Source organism: Crinia signifera, chromosome 12 (assembly GCF_055691185.1).
Source record: "Crinia signifera chromosome 12, ASM5569118v1, whole genome shotgun sequence".
In the NCBI taxonomy this organism is placed as follows: domain Eukaryota; kingdom Metazoa; phylum Chordata; class Amphibia; order Anura; family Myobatrachidae; genus Crinia; species Crinia signifera.
The window spans coordinates 76,014,022-76,030,353 of NC_139228.1; the positions used below are offsets into that span (position 1 = coordinate 76,014,022).

Consider the following 16,332-nt stretch of genomic DNA (forward strand, 5'->3'; position numbering starts at 1 on the left):
TTTTACACAGTTCGCTGGGGGTGAGGGGCGAACTGCCGCCCTCCAGGTGCCGGTGCCCTAGGCAAATGCCTAGAGCTGCCTAGTGGTGGCGCCGGCCCTGTCTCCATGGCTACAACAAAAGTCGGGAGGTGTGAACCCCTTAGAGGGCACAAATGACTTACATATGCAAATCTGCACTTACATATCAATTCCCTATTTTTGAACTGCTGAGACATTAATGTAACACAGTTTCTGACTTTAATTTAGAATTCTAATACACAAAGCTCGAGAAAGACAGAATTAAATTGTCCCCTGAAAACAAGCAGCAGTGTTCTTCCGTGCTGCTAAACTCGTCATGTACAGTGTACTGATGCTGCGGCTGCCTGCATCGCGGCTATGAAGCAGAAGGGCATACTGGGAATCGTAGTTCACTTTCCCTCCCTGGCGCTGAATAGGCCAAGACTAAAAACATCAAATCCCAGAGGGCGCCCGTTCTCCCTGTCCTGAAGGCGATGCGAGAGAGACAGTCACTTGCAGGGATTAATGTCTCCACTTCCCGAGCATTAGCCATCTAGCAGCGCCGCACATCCTCTCCAGCTGCTGAATGTTTCCAGATGTGTCCCTGAGCAGCACAGTCATACAACAGGTAAAACGGACGGGATTTACACGCAGACGCTGCGACTGCTAGATTTTACATTGTGTGTGATTATAAGGGGAACTGGTGAAGCAGGATAAGTATTCATGGTGGGAACAATGGATTCCTGATGGGGTTTGACAGGTGGCGTAGGGAGAAACGTAATATCGGGTGTTTGGGGCTTTCATATGAAGGGTTGTGTTTTCCAGTAATGAGAGCAGTACAAGGTGTATAGGCATGGGCTTTGATTTGGTAAACCCTCCTTTTTTATTATAATGTAATCATTTTCATGCCTGGTGTATCTTTTTTGTTTGTTTGTTTTTTTGTTATCAGTTCTGGATACATGGTGTATTGATGGAATGGATCCAAAAAATAATGATGCTGCAAGCACCAAAAAATATATTTTCTCCATGGTCTCCTTCAGCTTAATTATTATATATTGTATTTTAAATCATTGCTGTATAAACTTAGATACATCATTTGACATTCATTATCGATCTTAAAGACAATTGGCTACTGCATAGCTTGGGATCCAGGTAGTTAGGATGCAGAAGAAATGATTTGGTGATGGGAAGAAATCACGGGTATGGGTGAAAACCGGACCAGGACAAAACCGCCGGACCGAACATCAAACTCTGCATTTTGTAGCTTGTAGCCTACGGTCTGGGGGGGGGGGGGGGGTGTCCTGTCCGGGGGGGCTGCCTGTCACACCTGTCACCAGGTAGAGAAGGAGGAGTAGAATAAAGCCTCCCTGTATGGTCCGGGCATGTAGCAAAAACCGGACGGTCCGGACCACCCAGGGAGGCTGTAATCTCCCCTCCCCCATCGTGTCCCTGGTGATAGCTATCACTGGACCCCCAACCCCCCCGGACAAGACACCCCCCGGACAGGACAACCCCCGGACCGGACCCTACAAGCTCCGGACTGCAGATCTTGATGTCCTTTCCGGCGGTCCGGAGTGTAGTCCGGGTCCGTTTTTTACATAGTCCCAGAAATCACCAGCTTAATAGAGGAGGGAGCTGTTCTGCATGGATGATATTGGTTCTAAAGCTGAATACAGTATATGAGGTTTCCTGGAATGGTCTGAGTAAATGAAAGCAGACTTCCAAGTTCTGGAAAGGAAATGCAAAATAGTTGAGGGAAAAGCAAGAATGTAGGATTCTGGAGCAGCTCCAACAATATAATGTATATTTATTATTATTATTATTATTATTATTATTATTTTTTTAGGTGTGAAATCCAGGAATCCACAATTCAGAACATGGTATGTACAAGAGGTGTGGATTAGCTGACAAACAATGTATAAGTAGACAATCAAAAGGTCTACATTGGCAAAATGGTCAATATGCGTTTTTCAGAGTTTTTTGTGTTAATCTCAACACTTGGGCACATGGATCAGTAATTAGTGTAGTGTGTACCCCTTTGGGCCAGATGGCCTTGCTGTGCTCAGTACACCTTACTTTTCCCAATTGGAGTCCAAAAAATTGTGAAAAACGTGAAGATTTTCAAGTGACTATTGCCACGGTGATCTTTTGCGGGTGTCAATGTCAATCTATTGCGGGTGTCAATGTCAATACCCATTACATGTTATACCACACAATAATGCCTATTGCATATTATGCCACATAAGTTCTGCTAACCTTCATGCTCTTGTCCATGGGTTAGTTACATAGTTACATAGTAGGTAAGGCTGAAAAAAGACTTGCGTCCATCTAGTTCAACCTGGTGCATGCTCTTTGCAAGGGGTTGCATGCATGGATTGCCAGGGGTAAATGCTTGTTGCCATGTGGTTAACCTGGTTTGCCAGGTGTAAATACTCATTGCCATGAGGTTAACCTGCTCTGCCATGGGGTAAATAATTATTTCCATGGGGTTAACCTGGTCTGCCATGCATAAATGCTCATTGTCCAGGGGTTAATGCTCCTTGGCATGGGGTTAATCTGCTCTACCAGGTAAATGGCAGCCTTCACCCTGCCCTTACTGTCTGCGCTTCTGAGAATAACCGGGCAGAACGGTCGTCAACCCTCTTCATGGCTGTATAAGAGCAGTTTGCGAGTCATTCAGAGCTTGGACTGACAGCCAATCAGGAGCCGAGCTACTGCTCCTGATTGACTCCCGAACTGCAAACTCGGCTCGCAATGCCGGCACGAGTACTTTTGAAATAGTCGTGCCAAGGTGGACCTGCTCTTATGCAGCCAACGGGTGGGGGAAGGGGGGGGGGGGGTGAATTGATGACCGCCATGCCTGGATGTTCCCATAGGCGCACAAAGCCACAACATGATTCTGCTTCCTTCCCCAATAAATCTGGTTCTCAGGAGCAGAGTCTTGTTGCCTTGGCGACCTGGCCCCCGGGGTTTGTCTAGCCCTGCAATATATATATATATATATATATATATATATATATATATATATATATATATATATATAGAAGCTGTGGGGGTTGCTGCGGCACAACAGAGACTGGGCTTTTCAAATATAAATATTTAATGTGGTGATAACACACATCACGTGCCCGACGTTTCGGGGTCTGTCCTGCCCCGTTTTCAAGGTGAGAGATGTATATATATATATTATATATCTGTGTGTGCATAGAGGCCCATTTCCAGCAACCAGCACTACAGTGTTCTAATGGTACATTGTGTTTCCTAACTGCATTAGAAGACCCTAACCCTTGTGCAATTATGTTAGCACAACTGAAAACGGGTCTGATCATTAGAGAAGCTATAAAACTGGCCTTCCTTTGAACTAGATGAGTATCACATTTGTGGGTTTGATTATACATTGACACTGGCATTTTGCAGGCACCATTTAATGAAGCTGCCAGTTGAGATCCTGTGAGGTGTCTTTTTCTCAAACTAGAGACTGCAATGTACTTTTCTTCTTGTACATGGGCCTCCTACTTCTGTGGTTAGAGCCTGTTTGTGCTGTTTTATGAAGGGAGTAGTACACGCTGTTGTAGAAAAAGTTCATTTTCTTGGTAATTTTTCCCATGCAATAGCCTTCATTTCTAAGAACAAGAAGGCTACAGGAAGAATAAGAAAGAACAAGAATAGACTGTCAAGTTTCACAAGTCCTCTTTTTCTGGCCATTTTGAGAGTATAATCGAACCCACAAATGTGATGCTCCAGATACTCAACTAGCACAAATGAAGGCCAGTTTTATAGCTTCTCTAGTGAGCAAACCCATTTCCAGCTGTGCTAACATTATTGCACAAGGGATGTTAAGGGTTTTCTAATCATCCATTCTAACGTGATTAGCACATACAATGTACCATTAAAATACTCCAGTGATGGGATTCGGCATCAAAATCCCGAACGCCGAAATCCCGACAAGGGGGGACGTGGATCGCCCTCCCTTGCGGGCTCGCTGCGCTCGCCACGCAGTGGGCCCGGTGCCTCGCTGTGCTCGGCACACTCATTTATTCTCCCTCTGAGGGTGTCGTGGACACCCACGGGGGGAGAAAGTGTCGGGATTTCGGCGTTCGGGATTTCGGCGTTCGGGATTTTGAATGCCGGGATCCCGACCGCCGGGATTTAAACTGCATCCCCAGTGATGGTTACTGGAAATGGGCCTCTATAGATATATAGATGTAGATATTCCTTTTAAAAACCAGATGTTTTCAGCTAGTATAGTCATTTACCATCCAATTGAAACTATAAATAAATAAACAATGTATAGAGTGTATTTCTGATTAAATGAATGCTCGCTTCATTAAAAAAAGTGCTTTTCTTTCAAAAATAAAGAAAAATCGAAGTGATCCCAAACTTTTGAACGGTAGTATAAATACAAAATGTGTGGCAGGGACAGCATCGTTACACATGTAAGTAATGTGGAAGATTAAGTCCAGGTTTTAGGGAAGCAGCAAAGAAATTGGTGTGATCAAGGTTCGGCTGATTAGCATCTGTGGCTTCCTAATTAAAGTGTTTCCAGTGCAGGAGGTCAGTGCTCTTGATGATGGAATAGCAGCTCAAGTAAAAGGCTGGGATGTGGGCTATGGTGATGATGGTAGGGATCACTGCAGATTTCTGAAGAGTTTGTACTACGCTGGGACACCTGTATGCTACAATGCTGTAACCTTCCTTGATCATGCTGGTAAGCTGTGCACCTGCTAGAAAATAAAGACCAGGGGCATGTTTAAAAATGGCACCTTTAAAAATTGCATTATTTGCTGCTAATTCGCATTTGTAATTAGATGCGTATTCGCATCAAAAAAACGCGATATGGTGCGATTTTTAGACTTGAAAATGTGCGCATTTTAAGACATGCAATTTTGTGTAAAAAAAAATGATGGCGTGGGGTCCCCCCTCCTGAGCATAACCAGCACCGGGCTCAAAGAGCCGGTCCTGGTTTCATAAAATCACAGGGACAAACAAGTTGGGGCTCCCCTGATTTTACAAAACCAGCACCAGGCTCAAGGGCCGGTCCCGGTTCCCAAAATACGGGGGACAAAATGACTAGGGGTCCCCCGTATTTCAAGAACCAGCACTGGGCCCAACCAGCCAGCAGGGTAATGCCACAGCCGGGGGAGACTTTTTATACAAGTCCCCCGGCCAAAGCATTTATCCCTCTGACCGGTCAACATGGACAGGGGTCCTGGGGAAGTGGGGACCCCCCAAAGAAGGGGTCCACCCCCTCCAGAATTTACCTGCCCATGTTGAAGCCCGGGGCTGTCCTCGATGCCTCATGGGCATCGAGCTGATAATTAGTGTCAAAAATAGATAAAATCCTATTGTATACTGCTGTGGAACTTTGAGTCCCAGCAAGCCTGCACCACTTGCAGGGACTTTGAGAACCACAAGTCCCAGCATGTGGGACAATAAAGGGCCTGCTGGGACTTGTAGTCCCACAGTAGTACAAATAGGTAAATAAATACATTTACACACTGACCGTAAAACTTTATTACACATGGAGCCCCTTCATCCAATACTCACCTATGTTGCCACGAAGCATCGGTCCCCTTTTCCAGTAGTATCCAATCGGGTACCTGTGGATAGAAAACATACTCACTAGACGTCTTCAGCGCTTCTCCGGGAGCCCTGCACCACGCCCCCCGACCGGGACTTAGGCCCGCCCACCAGCCAATCATGGTCCGGTATTTCCTGATTCCGGACCATGATTGGCTGGTGGGCGGGCCTAAGTCCCGGTGTGTGTATGTATATGTATGTGTATGTGTGTGTGTGTGTGTGTATGTGTGTGTATATATATATATATATATATATAGAACAAAAGAGATACCCTTTCAATGCGCTAATAGATATCTGTCGGGGCAGCAACTCTATTAGTCCCCCCTGTTAGTGGGGGAAGTGGGAGAAATGGAGAAAAAAGAAAAACAGAGTGCGCCCCTAATGTAAATTCCACCACCAGAATATGACCAATAACCAAAAATCAATGGTAATTCCAGCACAATATTCACAATTTTTGATTTAATACAACATTTATTAAAAACATGTAGTTTTCATCTGTGCAGTATAATTCATACAGAACATGGAAATACACCCAACGCGTTTCGTCGATACGACTTCCTCAGGGGTAAAATTTCTATGGTGGTAGAGAAAACTTCATTAGCTATATGACAGACTCAGTTAAAAAAGTAGATTTAAAATTATAAATGGACAGGTACATACCCGTATGTAGGTGGGTAGTGAAAATATTCACTCCCGGTATGTAAACCTTCTAAAAAGACGGATCCTATGAGGATATTTAACATATAGTGCACAGCTGCATCTAAAACATAAATAATGGATGGATAATCAATTAATTAGTACAAAGGAGGAGAGCAAGAGAGAATAGAAGATAGGGTATAAGGGTAACCGGTGCAAATTTAGCACATACCAAGTTCCAACTGTATTCCAAAAATGGATCAAGGAAAATGTAGTTGTCCTTCTAAAAGATCGGATCCTGTAGAGGATAATTTTATGGGAATAATTACCTTATTCCCATAACATATTATTCCCACGAATTCATCTTACACTCCATAGTATTAATATTAATTTAATATTTAATTAATCTATCAGAGAGGACAAGATATCACATAAACTGCTTGTTGGAACGCGGAAGTGATATCGTGTGGAACGCATTTAGGCACACTCACTCATTGGTATCTTCCGTCTATTCAGCAGACGGGAATGACGCTACTTGAACCGCACATTGGTACGCGGTAATGACATAGCGTGGTACGCATGCGGACGACTTCCTTATCATAGCCGCCAGTCGTAAATGACGCCGCATTGGAACGCATATGGGCACGTGTTGTTGACGTCACGTGGAACGCACGCGGCTCATTATCCGTTTTCTCCCGTTACATTTACATATTGGTTGATTCCCTTTATTCAGACAGCGATCGCTATCACCCAGCTACCTGTCCAGGGCATGTTCAGATAAATTGTGGACTGCTTAAGTACTTTATTTTCCATTTTCAATATTTTTCCTAACCGGAAGTGACGTATTAGTTTTATCCCTATATATACCTAGCCAGTCTATCCACCTGTTACCTGCAGTTGGTTCATTGTTGGCTTGCTGTGTTCCTTATCCAGAGGTATGTTAATGGTTGAAATTTACTCTAACTGAATCTTTGGCTTGTTAAATAGATTATGTATTCAGCGATGCCTGCTGTTGCTAAAAGCACTGTAATACCATAGTAACGCACTAATGACTATTTGTACTTCTGAACTGCAACATGTATCACATTATTTAGTTACATTGACCACTAGCAACTGTTGTGATATATTGGAATGTCTGAGGTGACATTGTCCCCCCTCTTTCTTAATGACTGTTACATATATTGTGCGATATTGTATCAAATTGAAATGTAATATCTGTATCTAAGTACTAAGTACTGGAATGTCTTAGGAATACCCTTATGAACCTCTGTGATTTTTGCCAAGACTGTCCCTCGCATTTGATAGTGTAGTGTATGTATTTTTCAATTGTACTTCATACCTTGAAAATTGGAAAGTATTTTTTAGTTTTATATTTAATTTGACTTACCAGTCCCCATTCATTGATCCTATAGGAGTCCTCATTCTACATTCCCTAGGACCCTTACACGTTGTCAGACGGAATTTGGTAGGTGCTAAATCTGTTCGAGACAATATCCCTTCCTATTTTCTGCTTTTTCCCACTTGCTCATATAAATTATATATTCACTATTCATATTATAGATGCAGTTGAGCTTTAAAAATTAAGATCCTCTACAGGATCCGATCTTTTAGAAGGACAACTACATTTTCCTTGATCCATTTTTGGAATACAGTTGGAACTTGGTATGTGCTAAATTTGCACCGGTTACCCTTATACCCTATCTTCTATTCTCTATTGCTCTCCTCCTTTGTACTAATTAATTGATTATCCATCCATTATTTATGTTTTAGATGCAGCTGTGCACTATATGTTAAATATCCTCATAGGATCCGTCTTTTTAGAAGGTTTACATACCGGGAGTGAATATTTTCACTACCCACCTACATACGGGTATGTACCTGTCCATTTATAATTTTTAAATCTACTTTTTTTAACTGAGTCTGTCATATAGCTAATGAAGTTTTCTTTACCACCATAGAAATTTTACCCCTGAGGAAGTCGTATCGACGAAACGCGTTGGGTGTATTTGCATGTTCTGTATGAATTATACTGCACAGATGAAAACTACATGTTTTTAATAAATTTTGTATTAAATCAAAAATTGTGAATATTGTGCTGGAATTACCATTGATTTTTGGTTATTGGTCATATTCTGGTGGTGGAATTTACATTAGGGGCACACTCTGTTTTTCTTTTTTCTTTTTTCTCCATTATATATATATATATATATATATATATATATATATATATATGTGTGCGGCTGTGCGGGCGGCACTCTCGGTCCTTGATGTGGCGATGGCTATTAAAGAATTGAGCCAACAGTTGGCTCAATTCTTTAATAGCCATCGCCACATCAAGGACCGAGAGTGCCGCCCGCACAGTCGCACATATCCAAATTGACATTGGAGAAGGCACCCGGCAGATTATTGATTTACAACCCCAGTACCCTGAGTGCCAAACATCCAAAAGATATATATATATATATATATATATATATAATTTATTTTATTGTTTATTATTATTATTTATTACAATCTATATTCCCTACCACATGTAAACACAGACATTCTAGGTTTAATTTCTTTTACCATCCCCATGGCAGCCATAACACTGGGATATCTTCCCTTCTCCTAGTTTAGACAGAATGTTTTTCAGGGACCGCCCACCTTGTGTATATTAGTCTCCTCCTCCCTCTCCTCTGTGTCTTTTCTTTCTGTCTCCGTTAGTTAGACAGTGCAGGGGTGTTAATTTTGTTTTAAACAGGGTGCCTCAGTTTCAGCCTCAGCTGAAGGGTTAGCTGCCCGGGGAGAAGAGTGTGTAAGGAGTGTGGACCTGGTTTCCTGACTTACAAACACTAAGTATTCCTGCCTAAAAACAGTGCCGCCGGCTAGACCGGTTAACATGGTACCTGTAGTGCGCCGGAAAGGTGCAAGAAATGGTGGCGTCATGTCACTCCCAATGTTTGGACCAGAGTGGAGTGGTGATGGCTGTGCTGGAACTGAGCTGGAGACATTACAGCGAGTCTCGCGGCAAAGGTATTTGAAGCAGCGCCGCCGGCAGAAGGGGCGGAAGTGCGCAAACGCATTCAGGTGCACCGTCTAAATGGTTCACCCGGGTACTCGGATGGAAATTTTAGTTCCGCTTGGCTATCCTGAGACCTATGGAAGCGGAAGGCTCAGGGTTAAAGCGCGCTATTTAAACCTGTGTTGCCTGCAGACTGTCATTCATTTTCTGCAGTCTGCTGAGCTGGATCAGAGATGGATCTTCCTTCTTCCCCCCAAGCCTATTGATGCCCAAGTGAGGTAACCCTTTGTTTTTTATGGGCATTAGAATGTTTCTTTATAGATAGATAGTAATTTACTCCTTCTGATTATAGTGTGCCTTCTTCACCTATACACAGGAAGAGGACTGCTAAAGAGAAGATTAACTCATGTACCTGAATGGCATGTGATATGCTGTTTTCCTTAGCTAATAAGGAGACACTGTGTGGGAAATGTTTACAAGCTCAGACTAAGAGTACTAAACAAGTGGAGCAAACAGATGTACTGAAGAATCTGATGGAATGGATGAAAAAGTCTTTTGTTACTAAAGAGGAATTTAGACAAAGTCAAAATCCTAAAAGATCTAGAGAGCAAGCAGGCCTATCACCGGAGGCATATGATTCTCCAGGTGAAGTTGTTAATAAGGATGATTCAGAAGACGAATCTGGGGAAATAGAAGATTCCAGAACCTTCAACTTGGAGCTAGCAGATAGTCTATTAAAGAAATATATATATATATGGCTATGAACTTTAAAGAATTGATAGATACTGCAGAGGAAAATCCACTATTCCAAGATAAATCTAAGAAAACCAGAACTTTTCCAGTCCATAAAGTAATCAGACACATGATAACCAAAGAGTGGTCTAATGTTGATAAGAGAGTGGGAGCAAGTAATAGATTGGAGAAAATGTACCCATATAAAGATGGAGATTTGCTTAATTGGTGCCTTGTTCCTAAGGTGGATGGCGCAGTAGCTGAAATTGTATCTAAGACCACAATGGACAGGAAGATGGAGAACGCTTTGCGGAAAGTCCATTCTACAGCTGCGACATCGCTTAAAGCTAGTGTGGCTACAGCTTCAGTGGTGAAAGCACTTAGGTTGTGGTCAACTAATTTACAGACAGATATTGAATATCGTATATCCAAGCAATACCTAATTAAAAATGTAGAAATTATGCAAAAAGGGATTGAGTATTTGTGTGAATCCTCTCTGGACACAGTATCATTATCGGCCAAAAGAATGGCAGCTGGAGTGTCAGCAAGACGGGTCCTATGGCTGAAACCTTGGAGTGCTGATGCAGGGTCTAAGAATAGACTGATTATGCTTCCGTTTGAAGGTACTTATTTGTTCGGGTCCAAATTAGATACTAAGATTCAGAAGCTTTCTGGTGGGAAATCGACCAGATTACCGCAGTATCAGAGAAATAAATTCCCTATTCCAAGTTCTAGCAAACAAAGTTATAGAGAGGCTAAAAGTTACCGCCCAGGCTGTCCTTACTTCAGAAGAGGTAATACGAGTACGTCCAGACAAGCTTTTCGTCAGTCCTTTCGGAGAGGAGGAAGGTCATGACTATCCACTGAGAGTGGGGGCAAGACTAATGATGTTTGCAGAGACCTGGAGAGAAACTATAAGAGACAAGTGGGTCTAATGCAGGGTACACACCAAAACGATTTTGGCACAATCCCATCAATCTGGATCCAATTCAGACTGATTGGATGCAGATTGGATGCAGATTTGGTCAAAATCGTTTGGTTGGATCTGAATTGGATCCAAATCCGATCCTACCTGCTGCAGGTAGGATCTGTAAAAGATCCATTCATCTGAATACAGAGGGGATCAGATCGTATGCAAATCGTATGTAAATCGTATGCAAATCGTATGCAAATCGCATGCAAATTGTATGATCCTATTTGCATACGATTTGCATACGATTTGCATCCAATCCAAATCGTTTTGGTGTGTACCCAGCATTAGACATAGTCAAATACGGATACAGGATAGAGCTCTTGACAATAAATTATCACAACAGGTTTATGGTCTCAAGGACATCAAAAGACAAGAGACAAAGACAAGAACTGTGGACAAAAATCCAACAATTGTTGGATATGGAAGCAATAGAGACAGTACCGAAGTCTCAAAGAAGAAAAGGGTTTTACTCAAACCTGTTTTTGGTAAAGAAGAACACAGGTGGTTTCAGAACCATTTTGGATCTGAGAGAACTCAATACATGGATAAAGACTCTGAAATTCCACATGGAATGTGTGAGTTCCATTATGACAGGATTAAAAAGAGGAGAATTTCTAGCGTCAATAGACCTGCGAGATGCCTACTACCATGTACCAGTATGTCCTCGGGACAGGAGATTTCTCAGATTTGCAGTGATGGGACGTCATTTCCAATTCACTTGTATTCCCTTCGGGCTCAAGACGTCTCCCAGGGTATTTACGAAGGTGCTGGTACCCTTGATTGCAGAATTGAGACAAAAGAAGATCCAAATATGGCCATATCTGGACGACTTGCTGGTGACAGGAGAATCCAGGCAGATGGTGCAAAGAAATATCGAGATAACTATTGAGTTTCTACAAAGACACGGATGGGTCATCAAAGAGCCAATTGAAGCCCTGTCAGAAGATACAGTTTCTGGGAATAAGAATCGACTCCAGAGAACTTGCGGTAGCCCTGTCATTGGAAAGATATTCAAAGATACATCATTTAACAAAGTTGTTGTTACAGAAGAAGAGATTTCCTTTGTCTCAGGTGTTCTAGTTACTGGGTATGATGGCGTCATGCATACACATAATACCATGGTCACAGTGGAGAATGAGAACTCTCCAATGGCAATTTATCCACTTTGCAAGAAACAAATGCAACGAGAACCAGTTGGTGTCTTTACACAACAAGACAAGAAGGTCCTTACTGTGGTGGACAAAGAACTTGGATTCAAGATCCATGAGTCTGGGGAGCCCAGAATATCTAATACTGACCACAGATGCGAGCATCTTCGGTTAAGGAGCCCATTTGCAAGAAAGATCAGTTTATGGAACTTTGTCAGTGGAAGAGAGCCTGAGATCCTCCAATGCAAGGGAGTTACTGACGGTCTTGACCGTAGTCTAGCAGAAGAGAAAATGGTGAAAAGGTTTTCAAGAGCCATGAGAAAGATTCGACCTCCTATGAAATCATTAGTAGAACCCTGGGATATGAATTTAGTTCTGATGGTGTTATCAAAGGAACCGTTTGAACCTCTGTCAGTAATTCCAATGAAATTTCTATTATGGAAGGTGGTGTTTCTCATCGCAATAACTTCGGCAAGAAGAATTGGAGAACTTCAAGCCCTATGGGTAGAAGAACCCTACTTAGTGATTTTCTAATTTTCTAATTCTTGACCGTAGTCTAGCAGAAGAGAAAATGGTGAAAAGGTTTTCAAGAGCCATGAGAAAGAGTCGACCTCCTATGAAATCATTAGTAGAACCCTGGGATATGAATTTAGTTCTGATGGTGTTATCAAAGGAATCGTTTGAACCTCTGTCAGTAATTCCAATGAAATTTCTATTATGGAAGGTGGTGTTTCTCATCGCAATAACTTCGGCAAGAAGAATTGGAGAACTTCAAGCCCTATGGGTAGAAGAACCCTACTTAGTGATTTTCCCTGATAGAGTAGTCCTGAGGACGAATCCAAACTTTCTCCCAAAAGTTATATCATATTTTCACTTGAACCAAGACATAACTTTACCAAGTTTCTTCCCAAAACCTGAGAATGATGAGCAGAAGACCTGGCACATGCTAGATCTGGTACGAGCCATATCAATTTATAAAGAAAGAACAGTCAATTTGAGGAAGACAAAGCATCTGTTTATCATTCCAGAAGGTCCAAGGAAAGGGTTATGTCCAGCCAAACAGACCATTTCTATGTGGATCAGGGAAGTGATCGTGTATGCTTACCAGCATGAAGACAAACAAGTGCCCTCTATCATTTAGGCACATTCTACTAGGACAATCTCAACGTCATGGGCTAAGAAGGCCTAAGTGAAGCTCTATCAGAAAAATAATACTGACTAGAGAAATAAATCCTTTTACTTGCATATATCTTGGTCTCCCTCCCATTTGTTGTAAGCTTGGGTATGTCCCAGTGTTATGGCTGCCATGGGGATCATAAAAGAAAAGTGCAAATTATAACTCACCGATAATTCCTTTTCTTGTTAGAGATCCCATGGCAGCCATCTAGATCCCTCCTAGATATATATGTGTTTTTCAGAAACCGGTGAGAACGGAGACAAGCGAAAGACACAGAGGAGAGGGAGGAGGAGACTAATATACCCAAGGTGGGCGGTCCCTGAAAAACATTCTGTCTAAACTAGGAGAAGGGAAGATATCCCAGTGTTATGGCTGCCATGGGATCTCTAACAAGAAAAGGAATTATCGGTGAGTTATAATTCGCACTTTTTGATGGTAGCCAATTAACCTATAAGGAAAATTTTGGGATTGTGGGAAGAAACCGGAGTAAACCCGTGCAAGTACGGGGAGAATATACAAACTCCGCACAGTGAGAGCCATGGCAGGAATCTAACCCATGACCTCAGTGCTGTGAGGCAGTAATGAGATATATATATATATATATATATATATATATAAATAACAGCAACAAAGGCACTCCTGGGACTTGTAGTACTCAGAAATAAAGACAGACACAGCGGTATATATATATATATATATATAACACACACACACACACACACACACACACACAGATGTACTCGTAAGTTTACATTCCCTAGCAGAATTTGTGATTTTTTGTTCATTTGTCAGAGAATATGAATGATCACACACAAACTTTTCTTTAGGCCCCCATACACTATGCGATTTTGGTCCGATTTCATCCGATTTCGGCACTTGGTACCGATAATCGGATGAAATCGGCCCAAAATCGTATGTGTGTGATATCTGATCCGATCCGATGCGCGGTCCCGTGCGCATCGGACCGGATCAGGGAGGTCGGACGGTCTGTACATACGATCACGTCCGACCTCCCTGTATGCATATGCCTGCCACCTGACAGGCATATGCATGCAGACACCGGGCGGGCAGCGGGTCCCTGAGCACCGGCTGACTGACCTGGCCGGGCGGTGGTGCGTGCGGGCAGCGGTGGTGGGGGCGGGCGGCGGGTGCGGTGAGCGCTGCTGACCTGGCCGGGCAGTGTACTTACTTACATAGCAGCAGCGGGGACGGGACGCGTAGTGGCGGCTATTATATTTTTAAAATACTTGTCAAATGACCGGCCGCTCTCTGATTGGCTGAGAGCTCTCCGGCCAATCAGAGAGCGGCCGGTCATTTGACAAGTATTTTCAAAATATAATAGCCGCCACTGCGCTTCCCGTCCCCGCTGCTGCTATGTAAGTAAGTACACTGCCCGGCCAGGTCAGCAGCGCTCACCGCACCCGCCGCCCGCCCCCACCACCGCTGGCCGCCCCCACCACCGCTGGCCGCCCGCCCCCACCACCGCTGGCCGCCCCCACCACCGCAGCTGCCGCTGCCCGCCGCCGCTGCCCGCCCCCACTACTCCTCACCGCCCTGCAGCTCCCCGGGTTTTTTTTAACATGGGATAAATCGCATGCGATTTATCCCATGTAAAAAATGGCACATCAAGTGCCAAATTGTATGTGAGCCTCCCGGGGAGCTGCCGGGCGGCTCGCAGGTAAATTGGGTCCGACTTGTCCCTAGGACAAGTCGGCCTAATGTATGGGGGCCTTTACACTCATGGTTAGTGGTTGAGTGAAGCCATTTATTGTCAAACAACTGTGTTTACTCTTTTTAAATCATAATGACAACAGAAACTGTCCATCTGTGGAATAGAAGGCTGACTTTTATTGGACTGTGATCCCTCTTTTTTCTGTGATCGACTTGCTAACTTGGCCCAATACTTATATATCTTTCTTGTCAACTAAATTGATTTTATCTGTCACTATGGGCCTTATTCTGGTTCACTCCTTCTGGCAAATTCCTTCTTAGATGGACAAAACCATGTGCATTGCAGGGGGTTGGGGGGATGTACCATGTGCAGAGATAATTAGATTTGGGTGAGTTATTTTGTTTCGGTGCAGGGAAAATATGGACTGATTTGTACACTGCAATATAGATCTCACTTTGCAGTAAAACCCCACCCAAATCTAACTCTCTCTGCACAAGTTACATCTGCCCCACCTGCAGTGCACATGGTTTTGTCCATCTAAGAAGGAAATTGCCAGAAGGAGTGAACCAAAATAAGGCTCTATGTTCTTACAAATGTTCTTAGATGTCTGGATCCAAATCATAAAATCACAAATTCTGCTAGGGTATGAGCACAACTGTGTGTGTGTGATTGATATATATATATATATATATATATATATATATATATATATAAAATAATAATTATTATCATTTATTTATATGGCGCCACAGGGGTTCTGCAGAGCCTGACAATACATAGATGAGCAAAGAACAATACAAGAAAGATTGTGATTTACAGTACAAATGCAAATTGGCAAAAGTACATGGTAGATAAAAAAGACAATTGCAACAGTGGACACTGATGCAATTATAACAGTGGCAGAGATATATTCTAAGAAAAGCACATGAGGAGAGAGGGCCCTGCTCGTTAGAGCTTACATTCTAAAGGTATAGAATATAAAATCATACATCTGTCTATGTATATATAATATTAAATTGATGAATATATGTTACAATAGATATTTTCCCAAAAAGTTCTGTATCGTAATGACTACCTCTTTTATTATTTTTCTGAATAAGTAATACAGTATAAATATGAAGTGTACCAAATTATTAGTGGAAATTGCTCCTAAAAATTGTGTATTTATTGTTATCATGATCTCCTTAGTGCCTTAAACAAATAGTTTTGTGAAGTGTTTTGTGAAGTGTTTGGGCAGTAATTAGACACAAATTATATAGTAAAAGCCGCAGAATCCTCTAAAAAGGAAAACCGTAGTATATAACTAATAAGCACTGCAGATCTGCTATCCAACCAATGATTATAAATAAATATTAATTATTTTTATTCCAACTCTTCGTGATCAAATTAGACACCAAGCAGATGAAACCAAAC

The 16,332-nt window shown here is 42.5% G+C and overlaps 1 protein-coding gene across 7 annotated transcripts in view; it reads left to right on the forward strand.

Moving 5' to 3' along the window:
* The first annotated feature begins 359 nt into the window (after positions 1 to 359).
* Positions 360 to 16,332, forward strand: part of LOC146050389 (uncharacterized) — a 100,608-nt gene continuing 84,635 nt past the window's right edge. For 3 of the 7 annotated variants that reach the window (XM_083167372.1, XM_083167373.1, XM_083167371.1), the window contains exons 1-2: positions 373 to 625; positions 1,844 to 1,877. Coding sequence is in view for 1 of the 7 variants with exons in the window: in XM_083167371.1 (XP_083023497.1) it covers positions 1,875 to 1,877 (3 nt within the window). In the remaining 6 variants the exon portion in view is untranslated. Of the gene's footprint in view, positions 626 to 1,843; positions 1,878 to 16,332 lie in introns of all 7 variants that reach the window. The other 4 variants (XM_083167375.1, XM_083167370.1, XM_083167369.1 and 1 more) reach the window with 4 other exon arrangements.